The 20,245-nt window shown below is 48.0% G+C and overlaps 1 protein-coding gene across 1 annotated transcript; it reads left to right on the top strand.

Annotated features, from left to right (window-relative positions):
* Positions 1 to 5,481: 5,481 nt before the first annotated feature.
* Positions 5,482 to 19,917, top strand: LOC142803025 (uncharacterized). The gene is made up of 5 exons (XM_075888125.1): positions 5,482 to 5,888; positions 5,946 to 6,590; positions 6,773 to 6,905; positions 17,031 to 17,118; positions 19,718 to 19,917. Exons 1-5 carry the CDS (start codon positions 5,482 to 5,484, stop codon positions 19,915 to 19,917), a joined length of 1,473 nt encoding a protein of 490 aa, XP_075744240.1.
* Positions 19,918 to 20,245: the final 328 nt, after the last annotated feature.

Genomic DNA, 20,245 nt, shown 5'->3' with positions numbered 1-20,245 from the left:
CCCCTGCGGGGAAAGATGTAAAGTGAGAACAAAAGACAAAGATATAGGGAGAGAGAGATAGGAAAAGGCGACTGCCGATTTCCCCTGGGTGGGTCAGCCCAGAGGTGCCGTCTACGTGAAGCCAGGGCCAAAGGGGTGTGTTGCCTCTGCCGGGGGGCCTTTAAGGTCCAATCACCCGGCGTCGGCTCAACCCCCAGGATCCCCTTTTCCCCGGACACGGCAAAGCCACGCACGGCTAGGCGTGGGAGGGAGTAGAAACGCCCCCGTTACCTCGGGTCCGTGGTGTCGCTACACACCAAACGCCTACTTGTACAGGCGCCCCTGCGGGGAGAAGGGACCACCGAATCTTCCGACAACCCACCCCCTGACGCTTCAGCTGCAATGGAGGTAGTGAAGGAAGTTCTTACCAGTACCGCTACAGGGGGCAACACCCGAAAGGGAGCCCCTTATACGGCGAAAGACTTTCTCCTTGCACCATCAGCGGGGGCCACACCTACCAACCGCAGAAAGAAGGGAAAGAAGAAGCCGACAAAGAAGCAACCCCCGTTACTGCATCGGAGGGCACGGCTGCCAACCTCCCCCAACCTTTCGGCAAGGCCCCCACTGCAGTGGACACCACAAGGAGGCACAGCTGTGCAGCGGGGAATCCCCCAGACACAGAGGGCTTCCAGGTGGTCTCTACCAGAAGTGCCCGACGCAGTGCCAGGGACCTTGCTGCTGCTGCGGCCCTCCCGGCCAACCCTGCCATTGTGGGCACAGTTCTCTTCCGGCCGTCGGCCCCCGGAGGTACCTTCAGTGGATCTCCACGCCTGATCCTCGCACAGGCGCTCTCTGCAAGACCCGGAGTAGCCGCAATTCGCGTAAATCAAAAACGCAACATTGTGCCTGCTGACGCCACCACGCGATAGTGCCTGGAGCAGCTCCTGACCATTAAGGAGCTAAAGGGGATCCCTGTCACTGCCGAGGAACCCGCTGACCACAGGACCAGCACGGGTTTCTTACACGGTGTCGACGGGGAGCCTGCGGCGGACAGCCTTCTGCCTGGGAACCAGTCAGCCGTCTCGGTGCTCTCTGCTGCCTGGGAGGGGCGAAACGTGACGCTCCGCTTCGCCGGCCCTGTGACACCGGAGCACGTGTCACTCTTCTTGTTACGCTTCCCAGTGCGGCCGGCCAGACCCCGCCCCTTGCAGTGCCGGCAATGCAGTCGGTTCGGCCATGTCAAGGACAGCTGCAGCTGGCCAGGCAGCTGCATCAGATGTGGCCGGACCCACCCGAGAGAGAGGTGCAAACAGACCCGGCCGCGTTGTGTCAACTGCGGGGCCCACACTCTGCAGACACCCCGGAGTGCCCCCGGTGGCAGGAGAAGCGGAAGAGAGAGAGAAACAACTTTTATTGAAACGGCAAGTGTTAGAGGAGTTGACTCCCCTCCCTTAGATGGCAGCTAGGAGTCCTTGGGCCCTAGCGGCATCTTCGGCTTGCCTGATGACCTGTAGTTGGTCCTCGATGCTTGAGCTTAGCAGCGCGGTCTCCCACTGCTCCGTATTCATGTATGTGTTTGGCCCCTTCACGATGTTGGGGCAAGCCCAGATAATGTGTTTGAGGTCCGCCCGCTGATTGCAGTGTTTACATCTGTCTGAGTAGAGGTCCGGGTAACAATGATTATAAGCGATTGGGTTTGGGAACGTGTTTGTTTGTAATAGGCGCCACGCTGTCGCCTGCTGCTTATTTAATGAGGAGTGTGGTGGCGGGTAATGCTGCCTCCCTAATCTGTAGTGCTTGGTAATTTCGTTGTAACTGAACATGCGGTCTCTCTCCGCACGCGGGCTCCGCGTCATTCCTGCCCCTGCTCGGCTCGCTAACTCTCGAGCTAGGGTGTGTGCGGTTTCATTGCCCGGGAGGGAGGAGTGGGCGGGCGTCCATATAACATAAACGTCGCGCTCTCCGCGAAAGTTATTTAAGATTCTTAACGCCTCTTTCGAGACCCTTCCGTTAGCGAAGTTATGAATCGCGGTTTTAGAATCACTGATTACGACGCTGGCCCTTGTGGACGCAAGCGTCAGCGCTATGGCCGTTTCTTCAGCGATTTCCGAATTTCCTGTTTTTAATGGTGCCGCTAGCAAGCAGGTGGCCCGCTTGATTTGAAGCGACTATTGCCATGTGTCGACCGTCTGTATATTCGGCTGCATCTACATATACCACGTCCGCGTCATGTTGAAACTTCTTGTGCAGTGCTCTCGCTCTTGCATTCCTCCGCTCCCGGTGATGTTCGGGGTGCATGTTTTTGGGTAACGGAGGTATTATGATGCCCTCTCTGGTTTCTTTTGGGATGTCGTATTTATTGCCGCTTTGGCCAGCGTACGTTATTGCAAGTTTGTGCAGGATGTGTCTTCCCGTGTTGCTTTGCGCGAGTCGTTCATATTGTGCTATCATATGAGCCTCAATAAGTTCGTCTAGCGTGTTATGCATTCCTAACGCTTCGAACTTTTCGTTAGACGTGGTGATCGGTAATCCGAGGGCTTGCTTATATGCTTTTTTAATTATGCATTCTATCTTTTGTTTTTCCGCCACTTGCAACTTGAGGTATGGGGTCACATACACTATGCGGCTGACGACGAAGGCTTGGATGAGCTGCACTAAGTTGTGTTCTTTCACGCCGTAGTTTTTGTTGGCGATTCTTCGAATCATTCGAATGGTTTGTTGGGTGTTGTTATCCAGGAACTTTATTGCTTCCCCGTTATGTCCGTTCTCGGATATTCGGAGTCCCAGAACTCTTATGTGTTGTACCTGAGGTATTGGGTAACCTCCTGCTAAGATTGTGATGTTGTGTCGTTCGTGAATGCGCTTGCGACCTCTGCTTGTAGGTCTGTAGAGTAATAACTCCAATTTTTGAGGAGAGCATTTTAGGCCATTGTTCTCCACGTATCGCTCTACCGTATTTACTGCTTGTTGTAAAATCTCTTCTATGTGACCGTCGCTCCCGCCCGTCACCCATAGGGTGATGTCATCCGCATAGATACTGTGCTGAAGCCCTTCGACGCGTTCCAGCTCTGAGGGTAAACCAAGCATCGCCACGTTGAATAGGAAAGGGGAAAGCACCGAACCTTGTGGTGTTCCCTTGTTGCCTAGAACGAATTCTTCGGATTCCGCTTCCCCGGCCATGATTGTAGCTTTACGGTTGGTGAGAACATCTTTTATGTAATCGTACACTCTCCGACCTACGTGTAGGTTTTGCAAGTTGCGCAATATGGCCTCGTGGGTGACGTTATCAAATGCCTTCTGCAGGTCAAGGCCCAGAATGGCTTTTGTATCCAGGGTGTGCGTTTCGGCGTCTATGATTTGATTCTTTAGCTGCAACATGACGTCTTGCGTCGAGAGTCTTGGTCGAAAGCCGATCATGGTGTGTGGGTATAGCTCGTTGTCGTCCATGTATCTGACGAGACGCGTTAAAATTACTTTTTCCATGAGCTTTCCAATGCAGGACGTCAATGAAATGGGCCTGAGATTTCCGATGAGCGGCTTTTTGCCCGGCTTGGGTATTAATATGATTTTGGCGGTTTTCCATTGCTGGGGTATGGTGCCCTTCTCCCAGCATTCGTTTATGTACTTTGTGAGAGCAGTGACGGATTCGTCATCTAAGTTGCGAAGTGTTTTATTTGTTATACCGCCGGGACCCGGGGCGGACTTGGGATTGAGTCGTCCGAGTTCGTATCGAATCTCTGCCTCTGTTATGGAGGCGTCGAGGTCGACGTTATCCTTCCCTTCGTACTCTGGGAGTCGTGCCTTTGTGGCATCTCATACGTATGTCTGGCGTAGCTCGCGTAAGAGCTCTGCTTCTGTACCTGCGTAGCTGTGTAGTATCCGTTGCAGGTTTTGTCTTTGTGTTGTTTTCGTGCCTTCTGGATCAAGGAGGCCTCGGAGAATGTTCCAAGTTTTGGACATTCCGAACTGCCTGTTCATTAAAGTGCACATGCCTGCCCACTGCTGCTGGGACAGCCTATTTGCGTAGTCTTCTATGTCTCTGTCGAGCGCGACGATTCTCTTTCTTAGACGCCGGTTGTGCTTTCGACCTTTCCAGCGCTCTTGCAGGCTGCGTTTTGCCTCCCACATGTGTAAGAGCTTGCTGTCCATTTCTTCCATTCCTGCCTCTTCGGGAACATGTTTGGTGGCTTTCTGCACGCTACGCTGGAGTGTGTCTGTCCACTTCTGTATATCTTCGATGGTCTCTGTAGCATCGTCCTCTCTTATCTTACGAAAGGTGTCCCACTCGGTTAACATTATTTTTCTACCTTTCTTTTTACGCGGACCTGCTTGTAGAATTGTGCATACAATGTAGTGATCGCTGCCTAGATTTACGTTAGTGTTGGTCCAATGAGGGTTGGATATATTCTTTATGAATGTAAGGTCCGGCGTGGTGTCTCTACTGACGCTGTTTCCCATTCTGGTAGGGTCTTGTGGGTTAGTTATTAGCGTGAGCTCCTCGTGCTGCGCGTCGTTCCACAGGTTGCGGCCTTTAACGTTTTCGATGGTGTAACCCCAGGCGGCGTGTGGTGCGTTAAAGTCGCCCACGACGATCAGTGCTTGTCTGCCCGCTACGTTTAGCACTTTGCGGAAAAGCGAGCCAAACTTTACCTTTTGTCGTGGTGGACTGTACACGTTCAGCACAAACAAGCTTCCCTCCTTTTTTCGAGACGGGAGAATTTCTAGTAGGACGTGGTCTATGTTGCGTACGCCAGTATCGTGTTCTACAGCCGTTATATTACGATGTATCAGTGTGGTTACTGTTGCTTTTTTAGCTAAAGTGCTATATGATTTGTATCCTGATAATTTTGCGGTCCCCCCAGTTTCCTGGAGGGCGATTACATCTGGTGCTTGCTTGGTTTTTACGAATTGCTGCAGGTTACCCCGCTTACGACGAAACCCACGACAATTCCACTGCCAAATCGTGTATTCATTAGGCGGCGCCATGTTGGCGGAAGCGGAAGGTTGCCACTATGATGGTATCTTCCCCAACTATTCTCTCGAGACATGCAGTGGCGGCGGCGGTGCGAGGAGATTCAGGAGGCGCGAACCTTTGCGAGCGTGGTGAAGGGCCACCCTTTGCCGCCCCCCCCCCCTCCAACCAGACCCATCCCGGCGCCTCGCAAATCTCATCGCCAGCCACTCCAGGGACAGCAGTCCACTGCCACTGCTGCCCCTATGGCCCTGCCGGCGGCCACTGCTGTTCCTGAGGCCCCGCCTGCTGCAGCTGCCACCTTGCAGCCCAGCCTGCTGCTATTGTCCCCGGAGGCCGGCCTGCTGTGCCCACGACTCCTGCGGCCCCGCCTGCAGCGACAGTAGCGTTGCCTCCAGCGGACGCGGCCTACCAAATCATCGCCACCCTGCTGCACACCCTGCGGTCTGTGGGAGAGTCACCTCTTCTGGACCACCCCCTTCGAGCCATCTGTTTACAGACGGGAGGCTCTCTGCTCCCCACGGCCAATCATGGCTAGCTCCCTGCCCAAAACGAGCCGAGGCCGCCGCCCAAGCGTTCTTCAGTGGAACATCAACTGGCTGGGGCGGCAGAGAGACGACCTGGCAGAGCACCTTCTGCAGAGCGATTACGACGTGCTTGCACTGCAGGAAGTGTATGCCGGGGTGGAGGACCTTCGCCTGCCGGGGTATGTTGGATACAGCAGCAGGACTGGCTGCACCCTGGCGACCTGCCATGATGCCCCCTGCCTGAACGACGGCCACCAGCAAGGACGTTTCTGGTGTGCTGTCTACGCCAAGCGGGAGCTCCCACAGGCAGAGGTGAAGGTGGCTGACCTGGTTGGAGGACCCTTTGGAAGCTGCGCCGTCCGCATCTACATCAGGGGGCAGGACACCACTGTGGCCAGCATCTACGTTCGGCCGGGCCAGCCTTGAGACCCCAGATGCCTCCGTCAGCTGGCGCATCGCCTGCGCAGGGAGTTCCTGCTTTACGGGGACGTTAATGCCAAACACCCAGCCTGGGGCGGCCGCAGGACTGACGCTCGAGGCAGAGAGGTGCGTGATATCCTCCAGCAGCTGGGGCTGGCGATCGTGAACTCGGATGCCGACACCTTCCTCCGTCGTGGGCACCAGGCCACCAGCACTCCCATAGATCTCAGCGTGACCACGGAGGGTTGCCAGTACGCCTGGTCGCCATTCCCGGACACCTGGGGCTTGGACCACCTGCCCATCCTACTGTCCCCCTTCAGAGGTAGGGCCCCACGGGACCGCGAGTACTGCGTGGTGGATTGGCAGGTCTACCGGCGGCTACTCAAGCAGGACACGAGCAGCAGGGACCTGCTGCAACTAGTGGCCTACAATGCGACGGCAGCTACAGTCACTGCCAAGGTCCAGCAGGGACAGCCCGTCCCGGACATCCGGCACCTGGCTCTGAGGGCGGCACGGGGACGTGCAGAGTGGCAAGCCCTGAACATTGCCCAACTGGAGCTCTGGACGGTCTTCCAGCAAATCGATGCCGTCTGCAGACGCCACGCACGCAGGCGCCGGAACCAGGGCTGGCAGGGCGTGTGCGTCTCAATCAACCGCTCGCGTGATGGGACCAAGGCCTGGCGCCTGCTGAAGTGCCTGCTGATGGCGCCACGGGCCTAGAACCAGGGACTGTCCCTGGTTGTTCACCCGCCATCACGGCTGCGAACCTGGCAGAACGGCTAGCTGATCAGTTTGCTGCCAGAGACATAGCCCCATCGCCTGCTGCACCACCACCTGCTGCCATCATTTGCCCTACCTTCTGCCATCCTCCCAGATGGGTGTCCGCGCAGGTGCGGGAGCTGTGCGAAGAGCCCATAGACGAGCTGGTGGCGGCCCTCGAGAGGACCAAGCAACGAAGTGCTCCAGGAGCCGACGGCATCACCTTCCAAATGCCAACCAAAGTTGCCGTACAACAAACAGCAAGCCTCGTATCTAGTGGATTCGTGTTCGAGTTTCTGCATTTCTATTCTTGTTCTGTATTTTTGGAAAGTGTCAGTATAGTGGGACGAGCTGGATACCCTTTCAAAGTGTGCACCGAGGAAGTTTGCCTGATCTTCCAAGGTATCACCCTGAGTGTTTACGAGTGGGAGTGAATGTACTTGTCTTCCTGCTACCCTACGAACCATGTTCCAGACTTTAGCCTCTTGTGTATATGAATTTATCCCTTATAGAAACTTGTGCCAGCTTTCTTTTCTGGCCTGCCGACGTGTTCTCTTGCCTCGAGATTTTATTTTCTTATAGCTCTCAAGGTTTTCCGCTGTCGGCGAGTTCCGCAGGAAGCTGCATGCCCTGTTCTGTTCCTTTCTTGCATTCTGACACTCAGTGTTCCACCACGGAATGTGTCGTTTGCCGGGCAGTCCAGATCTTTGTGGAATACACTTGGTTGCTGCGTCTGTAAGAAAAGCCGTGAAGTACTGCACAGCTTCATCTATGCCTAATCCGCATATGTCAGTCCAATTTAAGTGAGTAAGCTTTTGAAATTGTTCCCAGTCAGCTTTGTTTACCAGCCATTTGGGAACATGTGGAGGACATTCATTTATTATTGGTGTACTGAAAACTAAAGGGAAATGGTCACTTCCGTATGGATTATTTATGACTTTCCACTGAAGTAATGGTACAAGTGAAGGAGATGCGATACTGAGGTCTATGGAAGAGTAAGTTTTGTTGGCAAGGTTATAGTATGATGTTTCTTTCCTATTCAACAGACAAGCACCCGATGAAATGAGGAATTGTTCAATGAGACGACCTCGTGCATCACACCGAGTCACCCCACAGACCATTATGTGCGTTCAGGTCTCCAAGGACCAGATAAGGTTCAGGTAGTTCCGTCTATTAAAGACTGGAATTGAAGTTTTTCAAGATGGTGGTGCGGAGGTATGTACAAAGAGCAGACTGTGACAAGTTTGTTTAGAATAACTGCTCGGACAGCCACCGCCTGGAGGGAAGTTTGAAAAGGTAATTGTGTACATGCTATACCTTGACTAACTATAACCGCTACACCACCAGATGGTGGCATGGCATCATCTCTATCCTTTCGGAAGATTACGTTGTTACGTAAAAAGTTTGTGTTTGTTTGTTTTAAGTGTGTCTCCTGTACACACAGCACTCTAGGATTGTGTTCATGGAGGAGTTCTTGTAAGTCATCAAGGTTTCATCAAGGCATATTGAAAGAAGAGATGCTGCTGTGTGTACAGAGAGTATCCTGTGTTAGAGTGAGCTTGTCATTTCAGATAGCAGGACGGTCGTCTGGCCCTGTTATTGGTTTTTTATTTTTCTTGGCGCACTCCAAGGAGGCGCGCCGCTCTTTCGGTACCAAGGGTACCGTTGTATCCATTGCCTCCTCAGAGGCACTAGATGTCCGCACATGCGAGCTGGTGGTTCGGATTTTAGGCCTTGCCTGGTGAGGTGAGGCCTTGAGACCAGAGGACCCTGGAGTCTCCGGCCTCAATTTGCTTGGAGGCGGAATAGACTGAACTACTGCCGCCTTGGGGGAAGGCGCCACAGCCGACAGCTGGCTCTGCGCTAGCCGAAGGGGTGGCGAGGGCTGGTGCGGCATTACCCTCTGACGCGCCGCATCAGCATATGTTGCGCCGCAAAATGGCGACACTCTTCGTCTTGCTTCTTTGAATGTGATGTTTTCTTTGACTTTAAGAGTGATTATTTCTTTTTCTTTCTTCCAGTTAGGACACGAACGCGATTACGCGGCATGTTCCCCGTCACAATTCACGCAGTGAGGCGTAGTAAGACAGTTATCAGATGGGTGGCTGTGGCTACCACATCTTGCACAAGTTTCCCGACCCCGGCAGTTCTGCGAGCCATGACCAAATCGTTGACGTTTATAACACCGTCTTGGATTGGGAATGTAGGGACGGGCAGAGATTTTGATGTAGCCTGTGTCTATAGATGAAGGCAGTGTGCTAGATGCGAAAGTGAGTATTAAATGTTTGGTAGGTATTTCTTTGTTGTCGTGTCTGATGACGATTCGTTTCACATCCGTGATATTTTGCTCTTTCCACCCTTCAAGCAGTTCCTGTTCAGACATTTCAAGAAGGTCTGCTTCTGAAACAACTCCACGTGAGGTGTTCATTGATCTATGAGGTGAAACAGATACTGGGATATTACCAAATTCTACGAGACTGTCAAGTTTTTCATAGTGGTGTTTTTCAGGCAGCTCAAGGAGAAGGTCTCCGCTAGCCATCTTTATAAGTTGTATCCTGGGCCAAAGACCTCAGTCAGAGATTTAGCAACAAGAAATGAAGATATGGCTCTAGCTTGTGTTGTTGGGTTTTAGCTGTGCACAACATGGAAATTTGGAAAGCATTGTCTGGGTTGGCTGAAAATTGAAGTCATCGGTGCGTCCTCTCTTAGGCGGAACACGATCTGGGAGACGGGGAAATGCAGGTGTTCCCATAGTAGAGTACTTTTTTTTGGCAGCAATGGCGACCACCCACCATGAAGTCCAACCAGGGGACGCTGAAGCACTTAATAGCATAAGGCTGTAGACGCCAGCCGTACATTGCCACTATAACCAAATATAACTACTCAAGGTTGAGTAATTACACAAGGTTAACCCTTGCCACCAGGAAAAATGGAAGTAAACAGAAGAGAGAAGTAGACAGGACAGACTAAAAAAGAGAGAGATAAAGACGAAGTTGTAGGGGAGAGAGAGAGGAAAAGGCAACTGCCGATTTCCCCTGGGTGGGTCAGCCCAGGGGTGCCGTCTACGTGAAGCCGGGGTTAAAGGGGTGTGTTGCCTCTGCCGGGGGGCCTTAAATGTCCAATCACCCAGCGTCGGCTCAACCCCCAGGATTCCCTTTTCCCCGGACACGGCAAAGCCACGCACGGCTAGGCGTGGGAGGAAGTCAAAACTCCCCTGTTAGCTCGGGTCCGTGGTGTCGCTACACACCAAACGCCTACTTGCGCAGGCGCCCCTGCGGGGCTTTGCCTAGTAAAGGAAGCAGATGTAGGGCTCTCTGTCTATATTGACAGAGAGAGAATGCGGTGAGCATTATCACTTCTTGGTGGCACTGCATGCCTTTTTTTACTCTTTTGGGGTTTTTAACACTGAAGAACGTAAGAAGGCACATAGGCTGCTGACCTTCTTTGAGCATGCCTTTTTAATTCTGTGCCACACCAAGTCGCCCCACATTAAGCACTTGAAATGATAAATTTTTTTCAGGGGCTGTGTGGCACCTGAGTAGTACGTAGTATTTGTAGTTGGTGGCCCTCATGCCTTGGCTACTAAGGAAGCAGATAGAGGGCTCTCTCTCTACATCGGGAGAGTGAGAATACCGAGAGCATCATCACTACTTGACGGCATTACATGTCTTTTTGCCTCTTTTTGAGTGTTTAACATTGAACACCCTAAGAAGGCACATAGGCTGCTGACCTTCTTCGAGCAAGACTTTTGAAATCTGTGCCGCACCAAGGAGGGCGAAAGGTACTTGAAATGATAAATTTTTTCAGGGCTGTATGGCACCTGAGTAGTAGTAGTTGTAGTTAGTGCCCTTTACGCCTTGCCTACTAAAGAAAGCAGATAGAGGGCTCTCTCTCTACATTGACAAAGAGAGTACTGAGAGCATCATCACTACATGGTGGCATTACATGCCTTTTTTGCCTCTTTTGGGGATTTTAACTCTTTCCTTACCATCCCATAGAGCATCGATAACTATGAACCGATGGTTTCAAAAGCCCCGCCGAAAATAGACATGCGTGCTCACGGACACTCAACGCCATCTGGCCGGAAATATAAGAACTACTCTACACTTCTTTTTTGTTTCACTTTATCGACGGGAGCTCCCATGCAAAAAAAAAAGACAGCGATAGAAGTAGCGTCGTATTTCGCAACATGGCTCCAAAAGCGCATCGTCCACCGCTGAAGAAGAAACTTCAGAAACGTGATTTCACTGCCTCTACTGCTCATGATCTTGATTTGAGCTGTAGTGAGGACTCTGTAGAAGAAGTTGGATCATCAGATTTCGACTCAGACAGCGATGATTCATCTCCACAGCCTGGACCTTCAACCCGTGTGTCAATGTAAGTGTAGGTTTGGATGTCGATGTTGTTTTTATACCGTGAGCGTGTTTTGTAAGTGACGACACTTGTTTACGTTTTCTTACTAGGGTGTCAACTACCTATAGAGGCGATATTCTGCCAAATGCACTATGCAGAGTCAAGTTCTTACCTAAACGAACACCTGAAGTAGATCTGGATGTGACGCGCCGGAGCGCGATGCGAAGTTTTATCCATGCACTTGACATGTTTATGATGTTTTTCACTGCTGATTGGTCTCAACTATCTGTCAATACACCAACAAGTACACTTGGATGAAAATTTTCAAAAAACCCAGCTACGCAGAGGCAGATGGCTCTTGGCTTGAGGTCACGCCGCCGGAGATGTTGCAGTTCATTGCACTCCTCATTTACATGGGTATTGTGCAAGTTCCATGCCTTCATATGTACTGGAACACTGGGTCAATATACAATGGTCTCCTTCCATCGCAAATCATGAGTAGGAAGCGTTTCTTTTCTTGCATGTCTCTCATCCGGAGGATCAGAGTACTGCATTAGCCAAAAAACTGAGGAGGGTGTGGCCACTGCTTCAACATATCAGTGAGGTGTCAGCACGATTTTTCCAGCCACGAAAAACCATTACAATAGATGAAAGGATGGTGAAATTGAAAGCAAGATCAGGAATTAGGCAATATATTTGTGATAAGGTGACGAAGTGGGGTAACAAATTGTAGGTTTTAGCTGAATATGAAACAGGGTACACTTTACAGTTCTTTGTCTACACTGGCAAGAGGGAGACACCAGGACCACATGAATTGGCTTTTGATGTTGTCAGTAAACCTTGTGAACAATACTTAGAACAAGGATACAAAATTTACATAGACAAGTTTTATAATTCAAAGCACCTATTCGAACATCTTCTGCAATGCAAAACGCTGGCGTGTAGAACGGCAAAAAAGATCACCGAGGCTTCCCTGGCGATCTGAAAGAAACAAAATGGAAAAGGAAGGCTGAGTGGGGGGACTTTCGGTGGTTCAGGGATGGAAACATCTTGTTTCTCCAGTGGAAAGACCGCAAGGCAGTATATACAATGAGTACAATCCACACAGCGAACGAACACGTTTCGGCAAAGACGTCAAAAAGTGGGGAACCGATGGACTGAGAGAATAATAAGGAAGCCCTTGTTAGCGCATGACTACAATGCAGGCATGTTGGGGGTAGACAAATCTGGCCAGACAATTGACACATACAATGTCTTTCGGAAATGCGAACAATGGTGAAAAACACTGTTCTTTCATTGTATCGTCGTAGCCTGCGTAGTTTTATTCTTTTTTCAAAAGCATCGCAAACAGCATCCCGACATTCCTGAGCTAAATTTGAGTTCCCAATTTGATCAGCTTTCTTTCAGAGAGAAGCTCATCCTGGGAATTTTGAACCTATATGATGACAAACCAGTCAGAGTTTGTTATCTGCCACCCGACTGGATTCGGCACAAGCCGGAAAAGGTTGACAGGAGAAGAAACTGCAAGTTGTGCTACGAAAACACTGAGGAAGTGAAAACCAATGTTCTTTGCAGCACCTGTTACAAACATCTCTGCTTTACCACCACGCGCAACTGCTTCTCCAAGTGGCACATGCGTTATGGGCGCTAAAATGAGAGCCTGCTAAAAATACACTTTTTATATGAGAATGTTCAATTTTGGAAATATTACACCTGATATAATAACCTACTATTTGTATATATCAGTTTTGTTTTAATCTAAATGCTGTAATGTGTAACAGCAATTTTATATCTTCTCTTGTACGTTTTCTATCGCATTCACCGAATTTCTGAAATAAAATATGAAACAATATGAGGTTGTTTGCTTAGAATTTCATTGCATGAGAAAGACACGTGAATAGGCCACATTTTCATATAGAATAAGCCATTGTACACACAACAGTTTCTGATAAAAAAAAATATGTAGACACACATTAAAAAGGCTAGTTTTCTACGGTAAGAAAAGAGTTAATATGGGATACCCTCAGAAGGCACATAACCTACTATTTGTATGTATCAGTTTTGTTTTAATCTAAATGCTGTAATGTGTAACAGCAATTTTATATCTTCTCTTGTACGTTTTCTATCGTATTCCCCGAATTTCTGAAATAAATTATGAAACAATATGAGGTTGTTTGCTTAGAATTTTATTGCATGAGAAAGACACGTGAATAGGCCACATTTTCATATAGAATAAGCCATTGTACACACAACAGTTTCTGATAAAAAAAACATGTAGACACACATTGAAAAGGCCAGTTTTCTACGGTAAGAAAAGAGTTAATATGGGATACCCTCAGAAGGCACATAGGCTGCTGATGTTCTTCGAGCATGCCTTCTTGAATCTGTGCCACACCAAGACCTGCATTAAGGCACTTGAAATGATGATTTTTTCAGTGTCTGTGTAGTACCTGAGTAGTAGTATTTATAGTTAGTGCCTCTTTATTTTAAAAGGATACTGGAACAAATTTTTGCAGTTTTGTCAATGTTTAGGCTAGAGAATCATCAAATCATTCCCATAACAAACTTAGAGACACTCAGTGTACCAAGGCCGCTACAGACATATGTAGCATACCTTCCTCCTTACCTCTGCCTGACCTCCTCAACTCATGAGGCATGCTGGCGATCGTAGAGCTCTCATGAGCGTTTTAAACGATTCGAGCTTTCACTATTTTAGACCTCCAAGATCGCATGCTGACAGGTTGTGCACAGCCTTGGAGGCTGTCACACAGTGCACCCAGCAGCATGCATGTTGTCTGGCAACAAAGAAGATAGCGTCGTGGTTCATATTTGCTTGAACAGGTGCCACCACCCTACCAGCCGATCATTTTCCCGCACACTCTACAGCCCATGACAATTTATCAGATCAGCAGCCACGGTGATGTCAAGTGGCCAGAGCATGTTGCTCTGTTAATGGGTGGTTGAAAATCCGTTTGGCCAAGTCCCAGCAATCTGCACGGATCTGCAGTGATTCTCTGTTTTAGTCAACGTTGATTGTTGAAATACTAATTCAGAAACCTCATTGTTTGAGTTTCCTGCCAAGGAAGTGCTTATTATGAAACAAAATCATGTTTTAGGAGTCTGCATCGGGTCAGCACGCTTTAAATTAGCTGCCTCGAGCAGAATGTCACACATCCCTGTTGCCATGCACAATGTTGCCCGGCTTTACTGCACAGCCGCTGGCACTCGTAGCAGTAGAACGAAAGCAGCGGGAGCCAAAGCAGCAATAACGACCATTGAAGAATTTCCTGCCATTGTCTCAGAGATGACAGACGTCCTTAGTTAAACTCGGTTTTGCACTGTTGAACCAAGTTGAATTTTGGAGAAATTGGGTGTGTAGTGGACAGTACACTTTGTAACCACGAAGGGCACGCAGTCACACATGCTACGCCAGTGAGCATGCGAGCATTAGCGTGCCTGGTGGTGCTGTCGAAAACATTGCGACAGCATTAGGCGGATTGCTGCAACTCGGTGTGCACCAAGGGTAGTCTGGCTTGTTTCATTGAATGCGACTGTACGGACACTTCGCTTACGGCACCTGAAGGCTCATTAAAGTGATGTGCCTTCTCCAGTATACAGAGCATCGAGGATGGTCAATCTACAAGAGATGCATTATCATAGCACAGCCCTTTCCTAGTGCTATTGCACAGTTCAGGCCACCAAGAAAAATGTCACTCAAACAACTTCGTCTGCTCTTCTAAAAATGCTCAAAGCCAGTAGTTTTGATCAATCCTGGCAATGCTCGTACTCTACTTGCCCCACCTAGAGATACGCCGCATGCTCCTATTGTCACTTCAATGGTTCCTGGACACTATAGTTATTTTGGGCTGCAAAAAGCCTCGAAAATACGTTGTAAAAAGCCCGTTATGAAGGCAATGAAGTTTTTCTTGCCTTTATTATTGATGGTCTGCAAATTTCCCAGAGCTCTTTTATGCAGTTGTGGCCTATACAATGCACTATTCATGAAGATTGCAGAGTATCACACTTTGTAGTTAGCCTTTTTGCAGGCCTAGGAAAGCCTCCTCCAGCTAAATTGTTTGACCCACTTGTCAGTGATCTTCAATAGCTTCTTTCACATGGAATTAATGATATATGGTGTTTAATGATAAGCACGCCAGTACACAAGACAAACGATGTGGGCAATGCCACAATGGTTATAATGACTGACTGCAAAGGCACCTGAAATTCCTCGCCCTAAAGGTGCATAAACCATAGAAGTATTAAAATTATGAGACATAAAATGTGTACAGTGAACGAGAGCGCCAAACAATCACAATGATAAAGCTATAGATATGATAGAGCACGAATGTCTCTGCAATGCTCTTTCCCATGGTATTTTTCAAAAGCCCATAATTGACATTTCTTTGTAGTGTTTTGTTTTAGGTACCCCATTATGATCTTTTGCATTTCAAATTAAAGAACACACTGGTTATTCTGCGTGTCTCAAGTGTACATGAGGGTACATACAGAAACGATCGACTCAGCTTCCCAGCTGTATCATCTACTTTGCGTATGAATGATTCTTTCAGGCGTCAGATTGACCCTGATCATCACCCGGGTGTATAAGCATTAACATCACTGCCCATAAACTGTGTAGCCTCTGCATCAGTGAACTATATACACCTGTTATGTTTGAGAGTTACCGTATTTTCTCGCATATACCTCGCATGAAAAATTGAAAAAGATCACCTGAAAAGTGGGGGTGTGGGTTATCTACGAATAATCCAGTAGCAGAAATTGGCTTCACGGCAATGCATGGCCTTTCATGCAGTCCGCATCCCCATCAATCGTCTGGTGCTAAGCCACTAAATGCCCACAAGACCCCCTCATAGCGTGTTCATTCACTTTTGGCGTGCTTTGTTTGATTTGGTCAACAGCGTCACAACGATTTGACGGCATCTGTCTTCGAGTCAGGTGTGGCCAGTTTCCGTCGTTGGACAGCCTTGTCTGATGAGGCATTATGAGCGGGTCTAGATGGAAACCTTTCCCCGTGAAAAAAAAGCCTCACTCTAAAATGCACATAAGGAGAAGCGAGCATTTCGCGGCCCAAAGACTGGTGCAAGCCCCCTTCTTGAGAAGCAGCTTGTCAAATCTATTAAAAAACGAAAGAGTCACGGCCACGCTGTGTCAATGAAGATGGCACAAATGGAAGCGCTGAGCTTGGCCTGCGTCATGAACATCTCACGCGAGTTTCATGCGAGCTGTGAATGGCTCCAACGATTCATGGCCAGGCATAGATTTTCGATGCGGCAACGAACGACTGTGTGCCAGCGGCTTCCCAACGCCTACGAGAATAAGCTGTTGAGCTATCAACGTTACGTAATCGGGCTGCACAAGGAGCACAACTACTTGCTCTTTCAGGTGGGTAATGCTGATCAAACGCCCGTGTACTTGCAGATGCCCATGAACATTACTCTCCAGAAAATGGGCTCAAAGTTTGTAAGCGCAGTGACGGGTGGAAACACCAAACTGTGTAATGTGCGTTTTGGCGGACGATACCAAACTGAGCCTTTACGACATAATCTTCAAGCGCAAAACGCTAACCAGCACTCCACTGCCCCCAGGGATTGTTGCACAAATTGAAGATAATGTGTGGATGAATGGTAACCTCATCTGTGACTGGCTTCGCACGATCTGAGAGAAGGGGCCGCGCGCCATGTTGGCACGGTGGTCGATGCTGGTGTTGGACTCGTTTCAAGGCCGCTGCACTGACGCAATGAAAGCGTGCCTTGCTGACCATTGCACTGACGTCGTGATCGTACCCGATCGCATGACTTCCATGCTACAGCCACTGGACGTGTGCCTCAATAAGCCGTTCAAAGAGCATGTGAAGTGGCTGTATGCAGAGTGGATTGCCGACGTCCGTTACGACCTGACACCGACTGGGTACGTGCGGAGGCCAGACATTGCGCTGCTGTGCCAGTACATCGTAGATGCGTAGGGGCGATTCTGGCTGACATGGTGCGCAAGACCTCAAAAAGTGCGCCATCAGCAATTGCTTGAACGACACCGAACACAAGTGTGCCTTGGAGAGCGGCTATGAAGCCTCGGATGGCAGCAGCGACAGTGGTGAGTCGGGTGATGATTGAAGGAACGGGAATCGGTGCCGGCAACCTTGTGGCAATCGCTTGAAATAATGTTCTTTTTTAAAGGAGATTGTGACTGTGCAGTTGCGACTTCCCAAAACCTTTTTTTTTTCGCTAAGCCTGCGGGTTGCACATGAGGATTTTTTTTTCTTCTTTTGGTGAGTTCATAGTTAGGGGTGCGGGCTGTATGAGTGGGCGGGTTATATACGAGAAAATACAGTACAAAACAGCCCCTGAGTGCTTGGCTAAGTGGTCCTTTAGAGGAAAGTCTTGGGCCTGCAAGGCACAGGCAACTTTCTCACCTTAACATATGTGCCAAAAGAATTTGCTTCAAGAGAAGAAGTATAGTAAAGGCTGGCCGCAGGGAAGCTACAGAATCTAGACTCCTCCTCCTATACAGCAGGCTTCTAATGCAAAGATTTGTGCTAGCTTTTTTTCTTTATAGGAACTTTATGAGACTACATTTTGTGAGATATATTTTTTCAAATGCCCGCCTATTCCAGCAGCACACTGATCATGCAGACTTTTTTCTACAATACTTTGTAAAAGGGTTTGCAAAAGTTTTTGTATGTGATCAGGTTTCCCATACTATTTACTGTTTATTACACCTTGGAAATAATGTAAGCAAGCATGCACCAGTGGACATTTTCAGTACATTTCCACTTGAAAATAATATGTAGTTGCTCAAGCAGCTTCTTAAAAGCCACAATACTCCACTTGCTCAACTCTACAATTGCTTGAAGGAGCAAGACAGATAGGTAGCTGACCTTACAATTAGGTTTTCCAAACAATATTCAGATGCACCCCTTCTACACGCCTGTGTACCACCCTTGTACAAACAGGCCACATTTGATGGCTTCATGCTCAGTGTAGCATAACAACTGCATGATAGATGGCTCTGTCACTATTCTCAACAGTTTTGCACAATTGAGAGGTTTGCAGGTCATTGGCCATGAATTCAAAGTGAAAGAAAAGTTACATGAGAAGCCATTTCTTCTGGCACCATGGACATTCTTGTGTATGTAAGATTGCCAGGTTACGCTGGCACGGCAAATTCGTGGCTATTCCACTGCTGCATGTGGCTTGAGGGGACACTAAAATGAGTAAGAGGATTTGGGTAGATTACCCTTCAACAGTTTTCAGCACTCTTGCTATGAAGAAATGCTTTGTTTTCTTGAAGAGGTACTGACACAAAATTTTCATGCATTGTTTTCTTGCCTCAAATGTTAAGCCAAGCCCTCATGAGCCTAGAAAATTACTTTCACTGCTAGAACTTCTTAAACATGCAGATACGAGCTTCTATTCTCACCGTTGTGTTCACTAAGCTTCAACTTGAACATCCTACTTGATTTAACTGGTGTTCACTTTATGAGTATACTTATTTATTCATGATTACTTATCTGTTCACATGACATTATGGTAATAACCTTTTCATTGTACCTAAAACCTTGTGAGCCCAATCTTGTTAAGCTTTAGAACTTGTTCTTGGGCAATTTGGTGTTTAAATTCGCCAAACATGTTACTCTGTTCTATACATGGTAAAAGCTTCAAAACAAGATTCTAAAACATGGGCATAAAAACTCCCTGTACTCTTTTACATCACTGCACATGATTGGAAGTGTTTTTTTATTATAGCTTATAACATCAATTAAACACTTGGTAATTAGTGCTCCCCTGTCTCCTATTTTGTGTGCACAATTCTTCATGCCCTAATTAGGCATTTCGCCAGAAATAACATACATTTAGAATTTTGATATTTTATTTACAGCGAAATGGTTTTTGTAAAAGACAGCCATCTATTGTGAAGTGGTGGCCATTTTTCAGTGCATCTGCTATTATTTTGTAACTGTTTTCAAATTTTGATATTGAGCAATAGAAATTATTTTGTATATGAGGTAGCATAAACGGGGCTTTTGTAATATTTAGTGCTCAAGTGCATAACCTATCTGGGACCGTTAGAATATTAGGTGTGACTTGTCGTGTTGAACAAGTCGAAACGTGTGTTCAGTGTCATCACTCCCATATCCCTTTCCGACCCCGAGTCCAGTACACTGGACATACAAAAAAAGCGATTACTACAACTAAAAATCGGCCAAAGCGAAACCGAAACCAATTTTCAAGCTTTCCCCAGACCATGAGAAATATCTCAATTAAACTAGTTCCTGCCTTGGCCGCATAGGCTTGAGGGGGCAGCACAGAGTAATGGCGTCTTACAGCGGCAGGCCGCCACTTGTAACGCGCTCAAATAAGTGGTTTTCTAGAAAGAGTCACGTTTGTTTAATTGATGTAGCAAAATTTCGTCTTGTTAAGTAAACTCAACTCGAAATGATGTTATTTAAAGATCGCCTCAAATAAGGGTAGTTTGTGCACAACGCGACAATATTTTTATGTCCAGTGCACTGAACATAAAAATTGAATGCTTGCGTTTCGTTGAAAAATATCCGTGAACGGAGTATTACGTTTGATTTTTAATACGTGACCCAGAAAATAATAGTTTCTAACTTAAAATCGAAACATTTCTAAAATTTATTCTTTTTTCTTGCAAACTAAGTTTGAACACACTTTGGTTGTTTTGTTTGCAGAAAAAGCGCTGACTGATGACGAAATCCAAGAACTATTGTTTGGAGACGAGTCAGATCTTGATGTGGATTCAGACTCGGGGGACGAAGCGGAAAAATTTCAACCGGAGTCCGCGCTTCATAGCGATGAAAGCGACGAAATCGAAGATAGTTCCAGTGAAGATGAAAATGTCAAAAACAAGAAGTTTGAGAAAACACTTTAGAGGAAAGTAGACGCCAAAAAGCTGCACAGTCCTGGAAAGTGCCAGCATTTTCGGCTCCAACTGACATCGAAAAAGCTACAGCTTCATTAGCCTGTCAGGAGCCTCAGACGCCTTTGACATATTTTAAGGAGTACTCTGAGGACGACTTTTGGGAATTTGTAGCGACAAGAACTTGTACTGGGTCCAGACAAATGGAACCACGCTAGGTATGAGAGCTAAGGAGGCCAAAGCTCTCTTCGGCATCCACATCGTAATGGGCAGCCTGAAGTTTCCTCAAGCGCGTATGTATTGGGCAACAGCGACCCGAGTATCATTGATTGCTGATGCC

This window comes from Rhipicephalus microplus, chromosome 3, assembly GCF_043290135.1.
Source record: "Rhipicephalus microplus isolate Deutch F79 chromosome 3, USDA_Rmic, whole genome shotgun sequence".
NCBI lineage: Eukaryota > Metazoa > Arthropoda > Arachnida > Ixodida > Ixodidae > Rhipicephalus > Rhipicephalus microplus.
This window is presented reverse-complemented; position numbering and strand designations above follow the sequence as displayed.